Genomic DNA, 18,833 nt, shown 5'->3' with positions numbered 1-18,833 from the left:
CTGCAAAAATCTGTGTCATGACACTGCCACACAATATCATCAAGTTGCAAAAGCATCATCAAGACATAATGCTAATACCCTGGTGCTCTCTATGCTTAAGGTCTGAAAAAAACTAAACTCATTGCAGAACAATATGTTTGAATCCTGGGACTTTAGCCCTCCATTTGGTTAAATAAATTGTTTTATGCAATTTACTGTGGGCAAGTTACTTAGATAAAGCCTTAAAAACCAGGATTGTTTCTGTATTGGGTGATCAAAGATGCATTGTCATTCCTCACGAGAGCAGAGATTTCCCATGCACCATTGGCCAAAATTTCTTTGATGCTACTGTTGTGCTGTATACTCTGCACCAGTCGGCTCCCCCCAGTCCACCTCTGAGATGGCTGTATCTCAGTAATGCTTGTTTGATACCGTTTGTAATGTTTTTGGGGATCTTTCAAGATGAGAGGCACTATATAAATATGATTTATTATTCAGATATTTGTTTTCAATTGTTTCAGGTACGACCATTGAATACAGAGGGATCATTAAACCTTTTAGGACTGGAGACAATTAGATTAATATATTTCAAAAATAAGATGGCAGGTAAGTAAGAGAGAGCAGATTTTACTACTGCTATTGCTTCTTTTGAAATAGCACTTTGCCAGTGTGACCTGGATATTTGAGTTGTGGATTATTATATTTCAAACCCATCTGTATTTATTAACTTGGAAGCAAACCAGGCACTGAGATACCACAATGATTTGGAGAGGTATAAAAGCCGACTTTCGTTAGGTTGGACCTTTTTCTCTTTTCAAACTTGCAATGAAGAGTATGATTTTTTTAAACTTAACTTTAAAGAGATTAGAAAATAGAGGTCAGAGCCCACCATCAGACCAGGTTCATCACCTTAAATATTTGGAAAATCCATGATTATATTTTACATCAAAATTTGGTTCTTGTATATTGGTGTGTTCAGATGACAATGCCACGACCCTAGTTATGGTCTTTAATTTATTGGTGATAAAGTAGAGGATTAGAGCAACTAAAAAACTGTTAAAATCCAGAATCCGTTCCCTCCAAAAAATGATTTCTAAAAATACAATAGGGAAAATTTAGGCTTCCACGAGGTTCTCTCTAATTCTGGCTTAAAATAATTTTTACACATATCCAAACCCCCTCCCCTTCCACCCCAAAAACAGTACCCTGCGACTCAGAACCTATTAGTGTCAGAAAGCAGTGCAGTACCATTCCTCATAACATACTCACAAAGGCCATCTGCATTTGTGTGCCAAAGAGTTGGCTTTGAAATATTGACAATTTCTTATGCTTCTTTATAGCACGTTGCTATGACATCTTTTTGTGTTTCTTTCTTCAGTAAATATAAGATTCAGACACATTTTTGTTGTTGTTTTTACTGTTGGTGTGTGAGGATTGTTTCTAATTTTCTTTTTATTGGAAAATTAATAGAATGTGACAAATGCTACATTAATAGTAACAATTGTTACAATAGTATCATAATCAGATTTTACAGTTAAATATATAAAATGGATCCATAGAGAGAAAAGAGAGTAACTAGTTTAAGTAAATAATTTTACTGTTGTTAGTATAAAAATATAAATGCACAAGAGGCGGAATAAACAGAATGATTGCAGTGGTATGTAAGTTTATAACTGTACACCCAAAAAGCCACCAGTGGCCTCTAAAAGTTAAACTAACAGTAATATAATTTTCTAGAGAGAGAGAGTTAAGTATCTATTGAGATCCAGTTATTGGCTAGCAAATTACTCTAAGTGGGATAGAAGTGGTAGAGAGGAACAATACGTGAGAGTATGTACAGAGAATTTGCAGATCTAAATGAGGGTTGGGAGTTAGATCAGGAGCTAAACTACCCCATAGAGAAGTGAGCGAAAGAGGTTTTTTGCTCCTCTATACATCTCAGCATATTCCAAAAAAGGCTGCCAAGCAGCATGTATTCTGCAAGTTTATCTCCTTTAAGATTTGTAATTTTTTTTCATTACTAGTAATAGACCATGCTTTATCAAACCAGCCATTAATCTTAAGGAAGAAGGAGTTATATGCAAAGTTACATGCAAAACCTAGTATGGCAGTGCGCAGTTGGTATTGGATGAATTCATGCATAGTACGTGTCTGTAGGCTCCATATGTTCAAAACCAAAAAAGTTGTTTTAGCTTTGTTTGAAAGCTGAGGAGGACCAGAATATTGTACAAGAAGATCTGGATGACTTTGAACACTGGAGTAATAAAAATGGGATGAAATTAATAGTGTAAAGTGTAAGGGGACTAACTGAGGGACTAACAAGAAATTTTTTTACTATAAGCTAGGAATTATCAGAAGAAAGTGACAGAGGAGGAGAAAGACCTGGGTGTATTGGTTCATCACAGGATGATTATGAGCCACCAATGTGATGCGGCTGTGAAAAAAGCTAATGCAGACTGAGGATGCATCAGGCAAAGTGTTTCCAGTAGAGACAGGGAAGTGTTAGTACCATTATACAAGGCACTGGTGAGACCTCATCTGGAATACTGTGGGCAATTCTGGTCTCCCATGCTTAAGAAAGATGAATTCAAACTGGTCAGGTGCAGAGAAGGGCTACTGGGATCGTCCAAGGAATGGAAAACCTGCCTTATGAGAGGAGGCTTAAAGAACTTGGCTTGTTTAGCCTAACAAAAAGAAGGCTGAGCGCAGATATAATTGTTCTGTATAAATACATCAGAGAGAGAAATACCTGGGAGGGAGAGGGGTTATTTAAGGTAAGTGGCAGTGTGGACACAAGAACAAATGGTATAGACTGGCCATCAACAAGTTTGGGCTCGATATTAGATGAAGGTTTCCACAATCAGAGAAGTTCTGGGACAGCCTTCCAAGGGAAGCAATGGGGGAAAAAAACCTAACTGGCTTCAAGGCTGAGCTTGAGAAGTTTATGGAGGGGATGGTGTGATGGGACTTCCTACAATGGCATGTAGCCAATCTGCCACTGTTAGCAACAAATATCTCTAATGGCCAGTGATGGGACACTTGATGGGTAGGGTTCTGAGTTTCTACTGAGAATTCTTTCCCAGGTGTCTGGCTGGTGGGTCTTACCCACATGCTCATGGTCCACCTGATCACCATATTTTGGGTCGGGAAGGAATTTTCTCCCAGGTCAGATTGGCAGAGACCCTGGGAGGTTTTTGTCTTCCTCTGCAGCATGGGTCCACGGGTCACTTGCCAGTTTAAACTAGTGTAAATGATGGATTCTCTGTAACTTGAAGTCTTTACATCATGCTTTGAGGACTTCAGTAACTCAGCCACAGGTTGTGTCTATTACAGGAGTGGGTTGGCAAGGTTCTGTGGCCTGCAGTGCACAGGAGGTCAGACTAGATAATCATGATGGTCCCTTCTGACCTGAAAATCGATGAACCTATGAATCTACTTGAACATGACTAGGCATGACCAGTACATGGGGTGGGGGGATCTCCCCCTTTCCCACAGTTGTGGCAAAAGATATCAGAATTGGAGTGTTTCATAAGAAATAGTCTCTTTGGAGTAAGATATGAATGAAGAAGCAGCTTGCATTGAGTTTCCAGATGTTTGGCAGAAATATGATGTTCTAGGGAATTTAAGCAAGGTCTGCTAAAGAAAGTTAGTGTGTGAGGCCTGAGATCCTTTCTCTGACCTTCTGAATGTTTTTGAGCTGTTCTAGCCTTCTTTGCTATAAAGTTGTATGATGAAACCTTGTGGATTTTGTTGGCGTGGAGAAAATAAATTCTGTATTTTGTAGATTTTCAAGGGCATTGACTTTCTTTTGTCATTATACAGTGCATTAGTTGAAAGAATTGATAGAAAGGTATTTTGAGAATGGAGCATATTTGCAGCTCTACTGTGAAATTGAGAAGAGCTTGTTATCATATGACATACCCCATAAATCCAAAGAAGTTTTATTTATCCTTGGTAGGAAATGGGGGTTATCTGAACTTGCCAGGAAATGAGGTGAGAAAGGCATTGAAATTGAGTAACACAATAGATTTTCTCCATGCATTTAGAGTATTCAGTATAAGAGGGTTTGAAACAAAGAAATATTTTGGGTAGTCTGAATAGGAGACTTTTCCCCAATGATTATGGTAATAAGCAATTTCTTTGTATTTCTACCCAGTTGTTATTTTAATTATTGATCAATATTTGCATTGCTGTAGCTCCTAGAAGCCCTGATCAAGGCCCACTGTGCTAGACAGGGTACATGTGTAATAAAGGCAGTTCCTGTCCTGAAGACCTTAAAAATTAGCATATGAGGAAAGACCAGTACATGAAACAACCAAGAAATGGGGAACCTGAAGGAAGGACAAGGTGATGTGAAACTGACTTGTTTAGTGTTATTCCATAAACAGAAACTACTTTTTAAAGGATTTCAGTTTGTATTGCCCCCAAACTCTTAAAGCAAGGAAATATGAAGCCTTGGGACACTCCTTTCCGTACTGTACCCTGATGTGCACACAGCACATTTCTACTGACAGTGACAGACTCCATATTTTCACAAGGAACTTCCTTCTGCCTCCAACTGTTAAGGAAACACACTACTCATGACACGTTGATCTCCCTCGCACTAGAATGCACACATTTAATTGCAACCTCATCAATATTAGAAAATATTCAGCGTGCATATATATGCATGGGTTAAACATGCCGTGTATTCTGTTTGTGGGGGGGAAATGAAGTTATATTTAGCACTGAGACTGCAGTGGGACTGTTCAGTTGTAATGTTGCAGAATCAGGCCATTACTAATTAAACTAAATTTCTAAAAGCTTTGTTGTTCTGTTCATAGTATTTCTGGTTGCTCAGGCATAACTTGCATTCTGTTTTGTCCTGAGAGGATGTGACTTCTGGGGTGAATCCTCCAGTGTGACACTAGAGTTGACCGAGTGTCCAGAGAGCCAATATATTTTGATCCACCATTGAGGATTTTTTAATTTATTCATGACCTTCCTGTTTTCCTATTTGGGCTTCTGAACACCCACCAGCTTTTTATGCTCTCTTACGGGGCAGCTGTCAGGTGATTTAGGTACAAAAACTAAATACAATTATTTGTTCTAAATGGTTTATTAAATTACCAAGTAAGCAATCTCTTGGATATTTTTGATGTTGATTCTAGAGGGAGATGAACTGGTAGTTCCTGAGACATCAGATAACAGCCGGAAGCAAATGGTTCGAAACATCAACAATAAGCGTCGTTATTCATTCAGAGTACCAGAGGAGGAGAGAATGCAGCAGAGGAGGTCGGTATTCAACCTGTACTTGTCTTCTGTACATGCCTGTAGGCCCTGAAGGAATGTCTGTCTGATGTCAGTGTAGTATTTCATTTGTTAGAGTGAGTTGTTTTCAGACATTTGTCTTTTCACCATTGTGTTTATCCTTGATGTATAATTTGTATTAATACTAGTCTGGATATGAATATGCACTGAATATTTCAGTACTTTGATTCCTTTTTTAATAAAATATTTGTGTGAAACAGTTACTGTAATTTGGAATGCATGCCCCCACATACTGTATATATATATATGTGTGTGTGTGTGCATATACTGTGTATATAAAGATCTATAATAAACATTTTACAAAAGGAGATTACATTGCTAACTATGCATATGTATTAATTACTTTCAGACTCTGGTTCTGCTTTTTATTGTTTAGGGCAATACCATCTTATCCTCAACAGTATTCCAAGGCATCTGTCTTTTAGAATGTATTACTTAACTGATGAGTCTTATGGAACTGTCATAAGCATTCTCTAAATCACTGAGCAGTCACCTGGAGGGTGGTGCTTCAAGACATGTATATGAAATATATATGTCTTTAAAGGACTGTTAATCAAAATACTCCAGAAGTATCTTTAGAGTTCACATCAAACCTAACGTTCATGTAACTGACCACTTCAGCAACCTGAGTTCCTTTTGCCCACAAAAGATTGCCAGCAACTGTGTTAAAACATATCTGAAGAAATAAATGTTTTTGTTCGCTACCAACTTTTCCATTGGAAAACATGGTTGACTTTCCACTTTGCTTCCTGTTCAGCTCTAAGAAAAGGAACAACAGTTGTGCGGTGGTGCTAAAATACATAGTTCTTGTCTTTATCTTTTCCAAGTTGCTTGGGGTTCTATCTTTTATTAAAAAAAATTATTTTGAATTCTGAAGTGAATGCATCTGTGCCGTTTTTAGAGAGCTCTTAAAGTAATTCTGACCACAGAATGTGAAAGGTAGTGCAGTATTCTTCTAATTCTTCTTTTATCTTCTGTCCTTCATCTCTGCCTCCATCTTTGCAGCACCAAGTCACCAATGAGCCCGCTTCTGCATCTTTTCTTGAGTACTGTCTCAGCTCACACTGGTAGTGCAGTCTCTGAATCTCAGTAACTATTTTGATTCTCATGGGTGTGGGCTGTTAGCCTGCAATACAACATTCCTTTCTTCCTGCTCCGTCTCCCCGTTCCCCAGGCCTGGGATAGATCTGCAAGGGTTATCCTTCTGTTTAACCTGGCCAAATATTTAATTTAGCAATTTCTATTTTAAAGTAACAAATAATGAAACTATATTTATTTGATCGTTTTAATGTCCATCTTTGTCATGTATAAAATATCTAAACTAAGTATTTTCTCTTACAGGGAGATGCTACGAGATCCAGAAATGAGAAATAAATTAATTTCTAATCCAACTAATTTTAACCACATAGCACACATGGGTCCAGGAGATGGAATACAGATCCTCAAAGACCTGCCTATGGTAAGCAAGTGGGAGAGAATATATGAATATATTTGCGATTGCATATAAAAGAGATATTAAGTTTGGTTAGTGTTAAATATATATTTAAAATGTTACCATCTTTCATACAAGCAGCAACATAACTAGTGAAAATGGATATAAAGAGTCTGTACTGTCCAAGGTGGAATTTAAAATGACATTCACAGATGGGAGCTTAAGCATGAATGTGTGCAATTACACACTGGAGAGGCAGCTCATGGGTGGCTCCCGAGTTTATACCAGGGCCAGCTCGTCAGCCCAGACATGTGATGCTCAGCCTAAACAAGAATTCCCAAAAGCTACAAAATACGTTTTCCATATTCTTTTTTATGTAATTTGATCAACATATGCAGTTTTAAGAACAAATTGTGATTTGATTTAAATGTCACGACTCACTCTCTCTAGTAGTGAAATGCAACACCAGAAAGTTTGAAGAAAGTGCTGCATGAGGCCCAAGGCTTGGACTAGCTAATTGTGCCTCAAGAAGCTGCCTTGTTATCGTAGCAACTTACCATGCCCAGGAATCACTTTCTGAAGGCATTGCTGTGGTACCCACAGCTTGGTGAGGTGATGCAGTTAAGGCTGGGCTGCTGAGGGTTTGTAGGGAGTAGGTAGGGATGGGGCCTGTGCCCTGCACCTCCCCAGCTCTCTCCCCCTTTTGGTGGGGCTCATGCATGTATCCAATGCTGTGCCCCAGGCCTGCTTCATGCTCCAGCCCTGCTCCAGCCCCTGGGTCCACCTGCTGTTTCTTCACTATAAATAAGGTAAGTTTTCAATAGCTATTACATTAAACATTGGGCAGAGGTGGTGTAGTGGGGTGGTCACCCGCTCCTGCCTTAAAAGGCTTAAAACAGCCTAGGGAGAGGGCTGTGGCAGGGAAGGAAAAGCGGGGCTGATTGGGGAGAGCAGCCTCAGCTGGGGGCCATGCCCCAATCAGGCTGACACTGGTTTAATGAGGACCCAGTTGGCCCTTATAAGAGGGCTAGGGCCAGAAGCCAGAGACAGTCTCTCTCTCTAGCTGTTGAGAGGGATGGGCCTGGCTGCTGGGAGCTGAGCAGGGCTGGGGGGAAGGCCCAAGAAGCTGGGGAGCTCCAGCCTAGAAACCCCCCAGGCTGCAGGCCTTGTTAAAAGCCAAAGAAGGTATTGGGGTTGCAGAGGGCAGGCAGAGGCAGCAGGTGATGAGTGACACGTACACTGCAGTCTGCCCCAGGGAACGGGGGCTAGTTGAGGACTGGCAGTGGCCATAGACTGAAGCGAGGTGGTGATAGAGGGTGGGGGTTCCCTGGGGAAGGGAGACCCAGTTTTGTGGGGGTACTGCCAGGGGGCAGCACCCTGGCCTGAAAGGGGCACCAAGGTCCAGGAAGGACTCGGGCCCAGCGAAAGGCGAGACACCAGCCTGCAGAGGGCGCTCTGGAGCTGGAAAGAGCACTAATTCCCAGGATAAGCAGCAGGAGGTGCCACCGGTGAGTCATCGCGTCGCTACAGGTGGAAATAACGATTTTGTCATTTGTGCCTCACCTGTCAAGAAAGGCATGAGCCACCATTAAATTATGCGCAGTCACTCAAATGAGCTGTTCATATAGCACACATTATGAGGGAAAACAACAACCCCTGCTCACAGCCCAAATTAATAGGGTTTGGACTTGGGTTCTCTGTGGAAATAAGGAGAGATGGGTTCCCCCGCCGAAGGCCACGCAGCAGCTTTGACACTGCTGCTACAGAATAGCAGTAGTATCTGTGGTGCCTGGTTCTGACTCATGCATGGAATGGCCATTCTTCTAACTCCAGTGTTTCATTGCCATATGTAGAGCCCCCTGCTTGGTCTCTCTGCAGCCTGCTCCCCGTGTATAGTGGAACCATATCAGTTCTACTGTGTTTTGGGCCCAGGTTTTATCCATGCTGAAGTTCCCATTTTCCACTGTCTCCAGCCAGGCTGCTGTGTCTGCTCGCATAACTGAAACAGAGCCTCTTGTGTGAAAACTACCATTTTTTTTTAAATAATTAAACACCCACTGAAGTGAATGAGTTTTGAGGGGCTTTGGCCTGAATAAGGATTTGTTCATGTAACTTGTAGGCATTTATCAAAAATACAATGGGCATGATCATCACTTCTAACTAAAGTTTATGGGCAGAAGGCAGTAGAAAATGTTTGCAGCCATTAATGGTCCTTGAGAAAAAGTGGAGAGGATAATGGTAAGGCAAAAAAAGGATGTGTGCAATGGTATTGCACTACTTAGCGTTTGGGGCATAATTTCTGACTTCAGAATGTTTGTTTTACCTCAGTTTTGCAGCTGATGGTACTTTGACATTGCACATTATCATAAAGCCCTGCCTATTGAACATTACCTACTTTGGCAGTCATCACCTGAGGAAAGTATATGTGCAGAGAATGAACACTCTCTAACCAGTAATGGAGCACTCTGAGAATCATGGTATTGACAGCATGTGTAGTGAGAATAGGCAATAAACAACAAAAAGGTAATTATTAGTCAAATAAGAACAAGACAGGTAGGGAAGTGCCTGAGGCAGATGTATGGGAACTTGGCAAACAGCCAGCGTTTATCTCACTAATAAAGAACTGCTGGAAAAGGGCTGGTTTTGGATCCCAACTTCAGTTACTTTAAAAGAAGGTAATAATTTTTGGAGGTGAAGGGTTTAGGGTTAAAGCTATACACGGGAGAACATTTCTTTTGACTTCTCCACTTTCAGCTGGAACGTTTAAAAAAGGATGACTTTCCTAGAGGACGGAGTATCTGCTTCTCCTGGAGGTGGGTCAAAAAGCAATACTGTTACGCTCCCTTCCACTGAGGGTGAGTATGGGAGCCAATAGGTGCAAAGACTGTGGACCTAGCCCCACTCCTAGGAGCAAAACTGAACTGAGTGGAAGTGTGAAGTGTCCCTTTCTGAGCTAGTTTATAAAAATACATTAATCCAGTGTTAACATTTTGGGAGCACCATTGTTTTTCCTCAGTGTCCCCAGTTCTAAAAGACATTTAGCTCTAAACTCGTTCTGATTAAACAGGTGTTATTTTAATTAAATGATCTCATATTTAGAGGTAGGATTCGTTTTCTAATTCTCACCTGGGAATATGAAATTTTGGAGAAAATGTGTGATTTCCACTTTGCACTTAGAGTGGATTAAAGGACATTAAATTTAGATACAGTGTAGGACTTCTTCACTACTGCAGTTTAGTACTGAAGTTAGCCTTAAGAACTCACTGCTAGAGGTTAACATATGGACCTCAATGTTAGGATATATTACTGAGGTTAAATTGGATTTGACATCCGTTATTACAGTTGTGCCTGCAGTGCTACACGACTTAGGATAAAAATGACGAGTTATGTCAATCACCGTGTTAATCCCCTGGGGTCAGGAAGAAAATTTCCCCTAAGAAATGCTACATGGGGTTCTTCTACAGCTTCCTCTTGAGAGAGACATGGGACTGGACTAGACAGACCTTTATTAGTCTGTTTTGTTCACACTAAAGCAAAAAGGAAAAGGAGACATCTGTAGTAAGAGCACTGTAAACCTAGACAGTAATTCTCTGCACTCCCTTTGCGTACTTTCAGAATTTGTACCTGGATAAGGATTCTTCTCCAGGCAGCTGTTTCCCTTGCTGCACTGAAGTCCAAATACCATGTTTCTGGCATTACACTCTGTTACCATACAACTGAATGTGATGTTACAAATCAAATGTAATTTATGATGACTTCACTCAAGGATCAGTTGGGAATAGAAGATGGGCTGGGAGTGGGCAAGCCATTATCTAAACACAGAATACTTTTAAGGACTAGAACACGAGGTACAAAAATAAAGAGAAAGGTGAAGCGACTTAGAGTGTTAGTCTGATACATCTCTGTGCTTTTCCTGTATGACAGTTCCTCTTTGAAGGAAAGGAAATAAATGCCTTTGAAATTATTTCACAAGCTCGTGGCTTGTTATGAACATTTAAATAGCAGTGTATACCTGAGTGGGTAATAATTCTGATTTGTGATTTTTTTATTCATGGTGCTCAGACTGCATTTTCTGCCTTAGAAAATAAAGTGTTCATGAAAATTATTTCCAAGAAATATGGAAAAGATTGGCACATTTTATTTTTTGAACTCCTTTTTAAAGCAGAACTAGACAAGGACACGCTCAATACTTTTTACATTTCTAGGTTTCTACCACCCGGGGGTGCAAACTGTGCAGGTTAATCATGTCACAGCTAAAATACATTTGTCAGACTATTTTTACCAGCTCTTATCTTTTCTTTTTATTTGAGAAAAGTCAAAGAATTGCATTTGTACAGTTTTATATTTAAAGTAAACAATGCGTCCTTTAAATGTTATAATGCAAAAATGTTAAAAAAACAAAGGTTGAAAATACAAAAAAAAAAGGGCTCAATTTTCCACCCTTATTCATGTGAGTGAATCCTTAGCTACCCCAGTCCTACATGAGGAGCTGCTAGCATGGACCCATACACCCAGTATGAGATTTCATTTAAGTCAATGGGATGCTGCACAAACAGAAGGGTTCTTGCCAGTAGATCCTGATGCAGAAAAGATATTTAATCATAGGAATGATGGGAGGGGTTTGATTGTGAGATATGGAGACTTTTATCTCTGGGTCTACAGTTTAGATCTAGCTCAAAATGGTAGTAATGTAAAAGAACTGTTGTCTAACATCTCCTTGGTGACCATTGTCAAACGGGTTGAGTTTCTAGTGGAGAACTGTCCCTACAACGAACACATCCACTATCACAGTTGGCACTAACTGAAATTCTCAGGGGCAAGGCCAAAGACTGGATGAACTTATAGAGCTTAAACTCCTAAAGTTGATCCTCCAGATCCAGGCTGAGGCACATTGGCAGGGCAGTGTGTGAGGAAATCCTGTACTGTCTATGCCCAAGCTGTACCCATTTTTTCATGAGCAATAAAATGCCCTTTTAAAAAATTGAGGGGCAGGGAGGAAAAAGAGGAAACAGGCTTAATTTTGTACACTAATCCCTTTTCTGTGTCTTATCTGTGTGTTCCTTTTGGAGTACAAACTTCTCTGAGCAGGGACTGTCTGTAAATATGTCTTGTACAGCACTAATTTAAAATTGAATTACAATTTTAAGATTTTAATTTCAAAACCTTAAAGGTATAAAATAATAATTAGTAAATTGAGAGTTTTTAGCTGTTCCAAACTGTGGGACACATTCTTCAAAATAGATTCCAGCACATGGACATACAGCTGCACAGCATATATTTTTGAATTTGCCTGTAACAATATGTTCATAAAGATGTCCTTGCTTTGTGTGTACAGTTTCCAGGTTTGTGGGTGCTTATATGTTCTTCGTGAGCACAGTTCAGGCATCTGTTTTTGAAAAGTTGACTGTTTAAGGAGTAAATCGAACTGTTGGATGTGATTGGAGTAAATTGCTGCCTTTTAACACAATGCTACACTGTACTCGCTGTGGATTTACCCAGGCATCTGCCCGTAGCCCCACTGATCTCAATGGGTATGTCTACACTGTAGCTGGGAGCGAGTCTCTGGCCTGGGTCGACAGACTCGCACTACAGGGCTTGAACTAGCATGTTAAAATGAGCAGTGTGGACATTCCGGCTTGAGCAGAAATTTAGGCTCTCTAGCCCACCCAGTCCTCTAGGCTTCAGAGCCTGAGCTCCAGCCTAAGCCAGAACATCCACACTCCCAATTTTAGTGTGAGTCTGTCTGCCCAAGCTGGAAGGCTCACTGCCAGCTGCAGTGTAGACATACCCAGACAGGCTCTGTCTGCACAGAGCCTGGTGTGGGATTGGGGCCGTGATGGTGAAAATACAAAAGGCAATAAAACTGTAAAGTTTTTAACAACTATACTTCCATTATATTTGAATGATTAGTTTGAGTCTCTTTGTGGTAAGCGGGTTCACTTTCTTAAAAGAACAAAAGTTCTTCTCTGCCACTAATAGCGCTGTAATTATATATGTTATATGTACTTAGTTCTGGATCACTGTCTTGATTTGTGTAATTTAGAATCATTCCTGTTAGTATCCCCAGACTTACGTATTTACACTTTTTTCCCCTAGCAGCCTGTCACCAATTAAAAACACATGAACTTTTGTCCTGGCAATTCAGTACATTTTCTGGCCTCCCTTCTGCCCTCTTGACTCTTGAAGCCACTTTATCATGGATGCTCCCTTGTAGTGAAGATCCGAATTCTGGAATTACATTTACTGCAGCACATACCAACTACCTGTGTCCATCGCATATGCAGGACTGATCTTACATTCATACTCTGCATGCCTGATATTTTCCTTACAGGACTATTCTTGACAGCCATTATATTTGAACTTGTATTCATTATACTTAAATCTGACTTCATGATGCATAATTCATTATATTTCAGTAACCAACCAGATTTACTGAAACGTAGAATTTTACATGCAGAGGCATTCGGAAGAATTATTATTATGTACTTTTAGTATTACGTAAAGCCAGTGGGAACCCTGCATTTGAAGACATACTGTGATCCTTGGAGGAAGGATTGGTTTTCAAAAGTGCTGCTGTATCCTGGCGTTTCCACATTAACGCATGCTGGCTACACATTTGTATGGTCTGCTGTGGGCCTGTTGTCTGCTTCCAAGCTTCCCTTCCTTATTGGCTTTTTAAAACATACCTTCATTCTGCAGCAAGTACACTATTTTGTGCAGATGGCTCAGCAATCTCTGCTTTCCACTTGGGACCATTATCAGAAAAGTGGCTTCCCTTACACTGATGATAGTACTAATATCCTAGATTCTGCTAACCGTATTAATAGCAATTAGTATACGTTATACACCAAATGCTGTAAATCAGTAATTGATGCTTTATTGATGTGCAATGCTTCACAACACAAAAATGCTAAAAAGTAAATTGTTGGGATTTTACCAGCTCAGATTAAGGGAACAGTAGAGAACAGTAATAACTATTGTTTGATACTGGAGATAATATATATTGGGCTATCACTTAATGTTTTCCTAAACTTCCATAAATTCCTTGGGTAAAATGTAGTGCCTTAGGTTTAGCAGACAAGTCACCTGATTGATTTGCAGGTATCTTGCATCATATTTTATTTTTTAAATCCTAACATTGCTCAGGTTCTTTTTTTCAAAAGTTGGTGAGATTGGTTCGACAAGGGAAACAGAAAGGGCTGAAGATTAGGAAAAACTGATCTGGTTTTCCAGTGGCCATTGGCCATTCCAGCCCAAAGCAGAATGACCGGCTGAATATGTACATATGGAATGATTCTGTAGATGGAGGGAAAATGAAAGTTAAAAATATTCAAATACATCTCCTAGCTATAGATGTCTTCACACCTGTGTCAGCACATTCTTTGGAGACTACATAGAAATTGGTTTTGTCGCATTTGCAGATTTAATTCACTTTTTTCCTTTGTCTATATTTTACAATTTGGGAGCAAAGTACCCAACAATGCTGAGTTGACCTATAAAAATACTTGCATTTCTGAGTATCTTTCTGCCTCATGCACTGACAGTGTAATTCTCTGCTGCAGAGAGAGACAGTACAGGACCTAAAATCCAATAGGTCTTATTTGGGTCTTTATTGAGGCATAGGCCATGCCCTGTCCTTCTACACCAGGTAAATTTCACCCCACTAGCCTGAAACTAACCAGTTCCCCTTCCCATGCTCACCTCCATTCCTGCCCTGTTGACACACTTTGTTCCCTGAAACTATAAATATAATATATCCCTATGTTGACTGTTTTTTTAAATGAAATCCTCAAAATGTCTACATAACAAGAAGTAGGTCTTAAGCTTTTTCACTGTCATACCCCCAAATCTTCCCTCCCTTACCATCTCATCTTTGTTCACCTTCCCTTGTTTGTGTTATGTCTGACTTAGATTGTAAGCTCCTCAAGGCAGGGATCTGATGCTTTTCCTTTGTCTGTAAAGCACCAGGCACATCTATGGTGCTGTTTGAAGTATTAAATAATAATAAATATTAGAATCCATTCCCAATGAGTTACAAGTTTGATTTGTTTAAAGTTTATGGCTGTAGCAAGGGTCACAGGGACATGGGATACAATGTAAAGAAAATGATAAGGGGGGTGGGGAGGGTAATCTAAGGATCTGCCTATTTTCTTGCAAGCAGGATACTTACAGTGAATTTGATCCGCTCTTTCAAATTATGCTGATCCCTGCAGATGGTGTTTGTCAGTAATTTTGCCTCCTGTATAACCAGTGAAACCATCCCTCATTATCTTTTTCTCTCTGTTGTCTTTGATAGCCATGTTTTCCATATCCATCCCCTCATCACTTCAGTCTGATCTCCTCTCCGAGCAACTTCGAGCACATCTATCACATGACTGTTAATTCAGCTGAAAAATTCCTCTTTTATGATTCCATAAACCCTGCATACTCCCCATCTCTGCGTTCTGTCGCTGGTACACCAGCCTTTGTGACTCTGAGGGTATGAACGGCTGAGTTGGGTGTTCGCTGTACTAACACTGTGTGGTTTTCCTTTTGCCTAGCTAATAACATGGGAGAAACAAAACTTTGTGAATGGTTTCTTTCACCTCTTAACTCTCCCCCAGCTGTTTTGTATTTTCATTCCATCCTGATGTTTTCCACTGTTGGTGACATATGAAGAAACAATTTTTCATAGCTTAAAAAATTACAGAGCAAAATTATTGGACTTAACCTTTTTCCTATGAAAATAATGTTCTTTTTTAAATTACTAAAAAGGGTGTGGAAGATTAAATTATGGAGCTTTATATTCCACAGTCTTCATCCTCTAGCAGTCAGCAATGGAAAGATATTCTGTATTCTTGATAGGTTTGGGCTGGAAAAGGGCTCAGATATACCTATGTTGAGCCAAACTTTTGAGCTGTTTATTAAAAATAAACTTTTCTGTAGTGCAAGAACTTTGTATGGTCCTTTACAAGAGTTAAAAGAGAGACTCATTTTGTGCCCTGAAGAGTTTACAGTCTAAATTAGACAAACCTACAACAAGATAAGAGACAAAGGGAGTGACTAAGGAAAAAAACAAAAATAGTGTGAGCTTCATTATGGAGAAAGCAAATCCTATAACTATATTTAAGCAGAGACTGAGGAAGGACAAGAGGCGATGAATAGACACTTTGACTTGGATGGTAAAATCTTTAGGGTAGGAACAGCCACTTTGTACTGTGTTTGCGTAGTGCCGAGCACTGAGAGGTCCATGGTCCATCACTGGGAATCCAGGGCTCTATAGTAATACAAACAATGAATAATATTAAAATGCTCACAAACATACATTGCAAAACATATTGTTACTGTGCACCGTGTTCTGGCCTACAGTTCTGTCATAACTGCCCTGCCAGATTATCTCCAGTAGGATCAGGAATAATCTGCAAGGGAGATTGTACATAGCTGCCATTGCTTGATCACGGTTGTATGGGTCTGATTCAAAGCTCACTGAACTCCAAGAAAAGACTCTTGTTGACTGCAGTGGGCTTTGGATTCAGGCCCTTTATGCACCTATATGCAAAACCTTGACTGCTAGACTGCTTGGAATGCCCTTTCACTGCTTCTTTTGCAGAGGGCTTATAAAGCAGTGTTTCTGCAGGTTTGGGTAACAGGTTCCTGTTGCTGGATAGGGTTTTCAGGTCTGTGCCCTATGTACAATACTCACAAGAATTTGGACCCCTGAGGGAAAGTTACTTGTTTCACATAAAAGGGGAGGAAACTGCAATACGGAGTCCAGGTTGTCATCAGGAAAGTTCTGGGGAATCATAAGAGGGCAGCCATGCACAATTAAATCCCGTGGACTGAATACATGGTCAGTTGTCACTGTCAGAAAAGTCCTGACCCTCACAACCACAAAATAAACAAAAATGAAGCAACAGCATTTTGGAGAAGATGGTCTATATGTGGTCGTCTGCCTCTGGTTTGTTCAATCTGTTTAAACTTGTGGCGAATTGTGTGGAATATGTGAGAAGAATACCCAATTTATTGCAAAAATAACAACAAAACAACATCATCCTTATTAAGTAGGGTTAAAATTCATGTTTTGTGCAAAGGCCAACGCAAGGCTTATGCCCCACTGAAGTCCCACTTTGCATCAATGACTATCCCCCTTGGTGCACACATTATTTTCTATACTTAAAACATGCAGGTGTATTTCAGGACCCAATCCTACATCCCTTCCTTACTCTTGTGAGTGACCTCACTGAGGGCTGCTTGATTGGGCCCTTGCTTTGTAAAATCCTGGTAAAAATAGAGCACCCACAGTACTAACATTGCAGTTAGATTGAAATCAGTGATGTTACACTAGTATAAAACTGGAGTGACACCAGTGACTCAGGAGCCGTCTGTGTGAGGCTCAGCTCAAGCTCCTTAGAGCAGAAGATGCTTGGCTTGTATGAAGGAATGCATCTTCTCTGCTTTGCCGTGGCTGGAGGACAGATGTTTGGGTTTTTTTTCCCACTTAGCCTAAGGACACTAGTACTAGTACAAAGCAATGGGCGCACTATAAGAACCAGAACAGGATGGACTCAACAATCTGAATTAAAAAATGGGTTTGTAGCACACATGGGCTCTCATATATTGCTTTGTGATTTCATATGACCAAAATAACCCCATACAGTGGGAAATAGTAAGACAAGGTTTGTTTAGTGATAAATAAATATAAATCCCAGTAGGAGGCTGCTTAGAAAATACAATGGAAATCTCTTATAGAGACAAATTTCACCCAATCACCCATGGCTCTGGAAGGCCCATGTGCAGCAGAACTGGTGTAGTTTCATTGTGTAAAGAGGTGAATTAAGGAAGGCCACATGGAGATAGGGGTAGATTGGTGGCAACATGGTAGAGGAGCAGGAGCAAAGCCCGTAGATCCACCATTATGCAGATCTACCAACCATTGTATCTGTGCAAAGTAGCAACCCTCCCCACGTCTGATTCATTCTCTGACTGAGATCATGATCTGCATTCTGATGCACTGAACTAAGGGACTTTCACCCTCCATCACTACAATGAACTCAGACTGCTCTGCAACCAGGTCTCTGCAATTATTTCCTCTTCAAAGGCATATCTTCTATTCACTCTTTATTTTTGCTTGGTTCAGTGCTGGTGATGGATTTTATATGCTGGGATTTGAATTGTTTGATCTGTGTGTGTGTTTAAATGGCTGTCTCAGGGTTATTTTTTCTTAATGACTTGCTGCTCTTTGCTATTTTATAACCACTGCTTTTAAATGCTGTTTGTTCTCTTATGTGGATTCTTTGTCTGTGTTGTGTGCATGCTGTTTTGTTACTGGTGTTTCTGTTCTTTACTGGCATTGATTATTTTTTTTAGAAGAACGGTGAAACATTTGCTCTGAAGGGATACATGTATATAAGGATTACACGGACTTTCCAAACAGATATAAGGGAAAACAATGGTGCTCATGTTTTGTGCCTGCCATCTTTAATGGTTGAATGTGTTCTTTCCAAGTAACAACATTTTGTTCCCAACCCCACCCGCTTCGTTGATTGAGGTGGCTTAGTTTCTGTTAAGGAGGTTAGCCACCTTATCATTAAACGTACCAATTCTCTTTGAAGAACCACATGTTCCTCATCTGACAAGCATAAAAGCCCCTTTTTGCATTTCCAATGTATTAATCTCAACATATAACAACTCAAGATGCTGTATTTGGCTTTCCCTAGTGTAGCTCAGAATACCTCAAGAGCCGAACACCCTTGAGTACTTAATCCCTTACCATTCTGTGCAGTCTTTACTGTTGCTGTACTATCCATATGCTCATGTTGTTGTAAACTATATCAAAATTGCCTACCATGTGCGTCCAGACGGCACAGGAACAAGCACTAGATATCCCATTTCATGTTCTGAGAGTGAGATAAGGTTGTTGTCAAATATATTTCATTTGTTCACTGCTTTCTGAAAAAAGAGCATACAAACAATGCAGGACAATATATTCTTGGGAATTATTTGAAAGGCACTTTTTAAAACCTGCAGGTATTTGCTAAAGTACTGTTGGGAACAATCCAACATTGGCAGGGAGACAGACTGGATAATCAATAGGACTTTTCCATCCCTAGCATCTCAGATTCTCTTATGTTGG

General features: G+C 40.1%; 1 protein-coding gene across 8 annotated transcripts in view; it reads left to right on the top strand.

The window, feature by feature from the left end:
- The window catches only part of CDC42BPA (CDC42 binding protein kinase alpha), a 334,994-nt gene that overhangs the window by 306,211 nt on the left and 9,950 nt on the right, over window positions 1–18,833 (top strand). For 7 of the 8 annotated variants that reach the window (XM_039528858.1, XM_039528856.1, XM_039528855.1 and 4 more), the window contains exons 32-34: window positions 501–585; window positions 5,130–5,253; window positions 6,631–6,748. In XM_039528858.1, the coding sequence (XP_039384792.1) occupies window positions 501–585; window positions 5,130–5,253; window positions 6,631–6,748 (327 nt within the window). Of the gene's footprint in view, window positions 1–500; window positions 586–5,129; window positions 5,254–6,630; window positions 6,749–15,017; window positions 15,201–18,833 lie in introns of all 8 variants that reach the window. The other variant, XM_039528860.1, reaches the window with a different exon arrangement.

Source organism: Mauremys reevesii, linkage group 3 (genome assembly GCF_016161935.1).
Source record: "Mauremys reevesii isolate NIE-2019 linkage group 3, ASM1616193v1, whole genome shotgun sequence".
Classification (NCBI taxonomy): Eukaryota; Metazoa; Chordata; order Testudines; family Geoemydidae; genus Mauremys; species Mauremys reevesii.
Note: the sequence above shows the minus strand (reverse complement) of the source record. Positions and strands in the feature narration are given on the sequence as shown.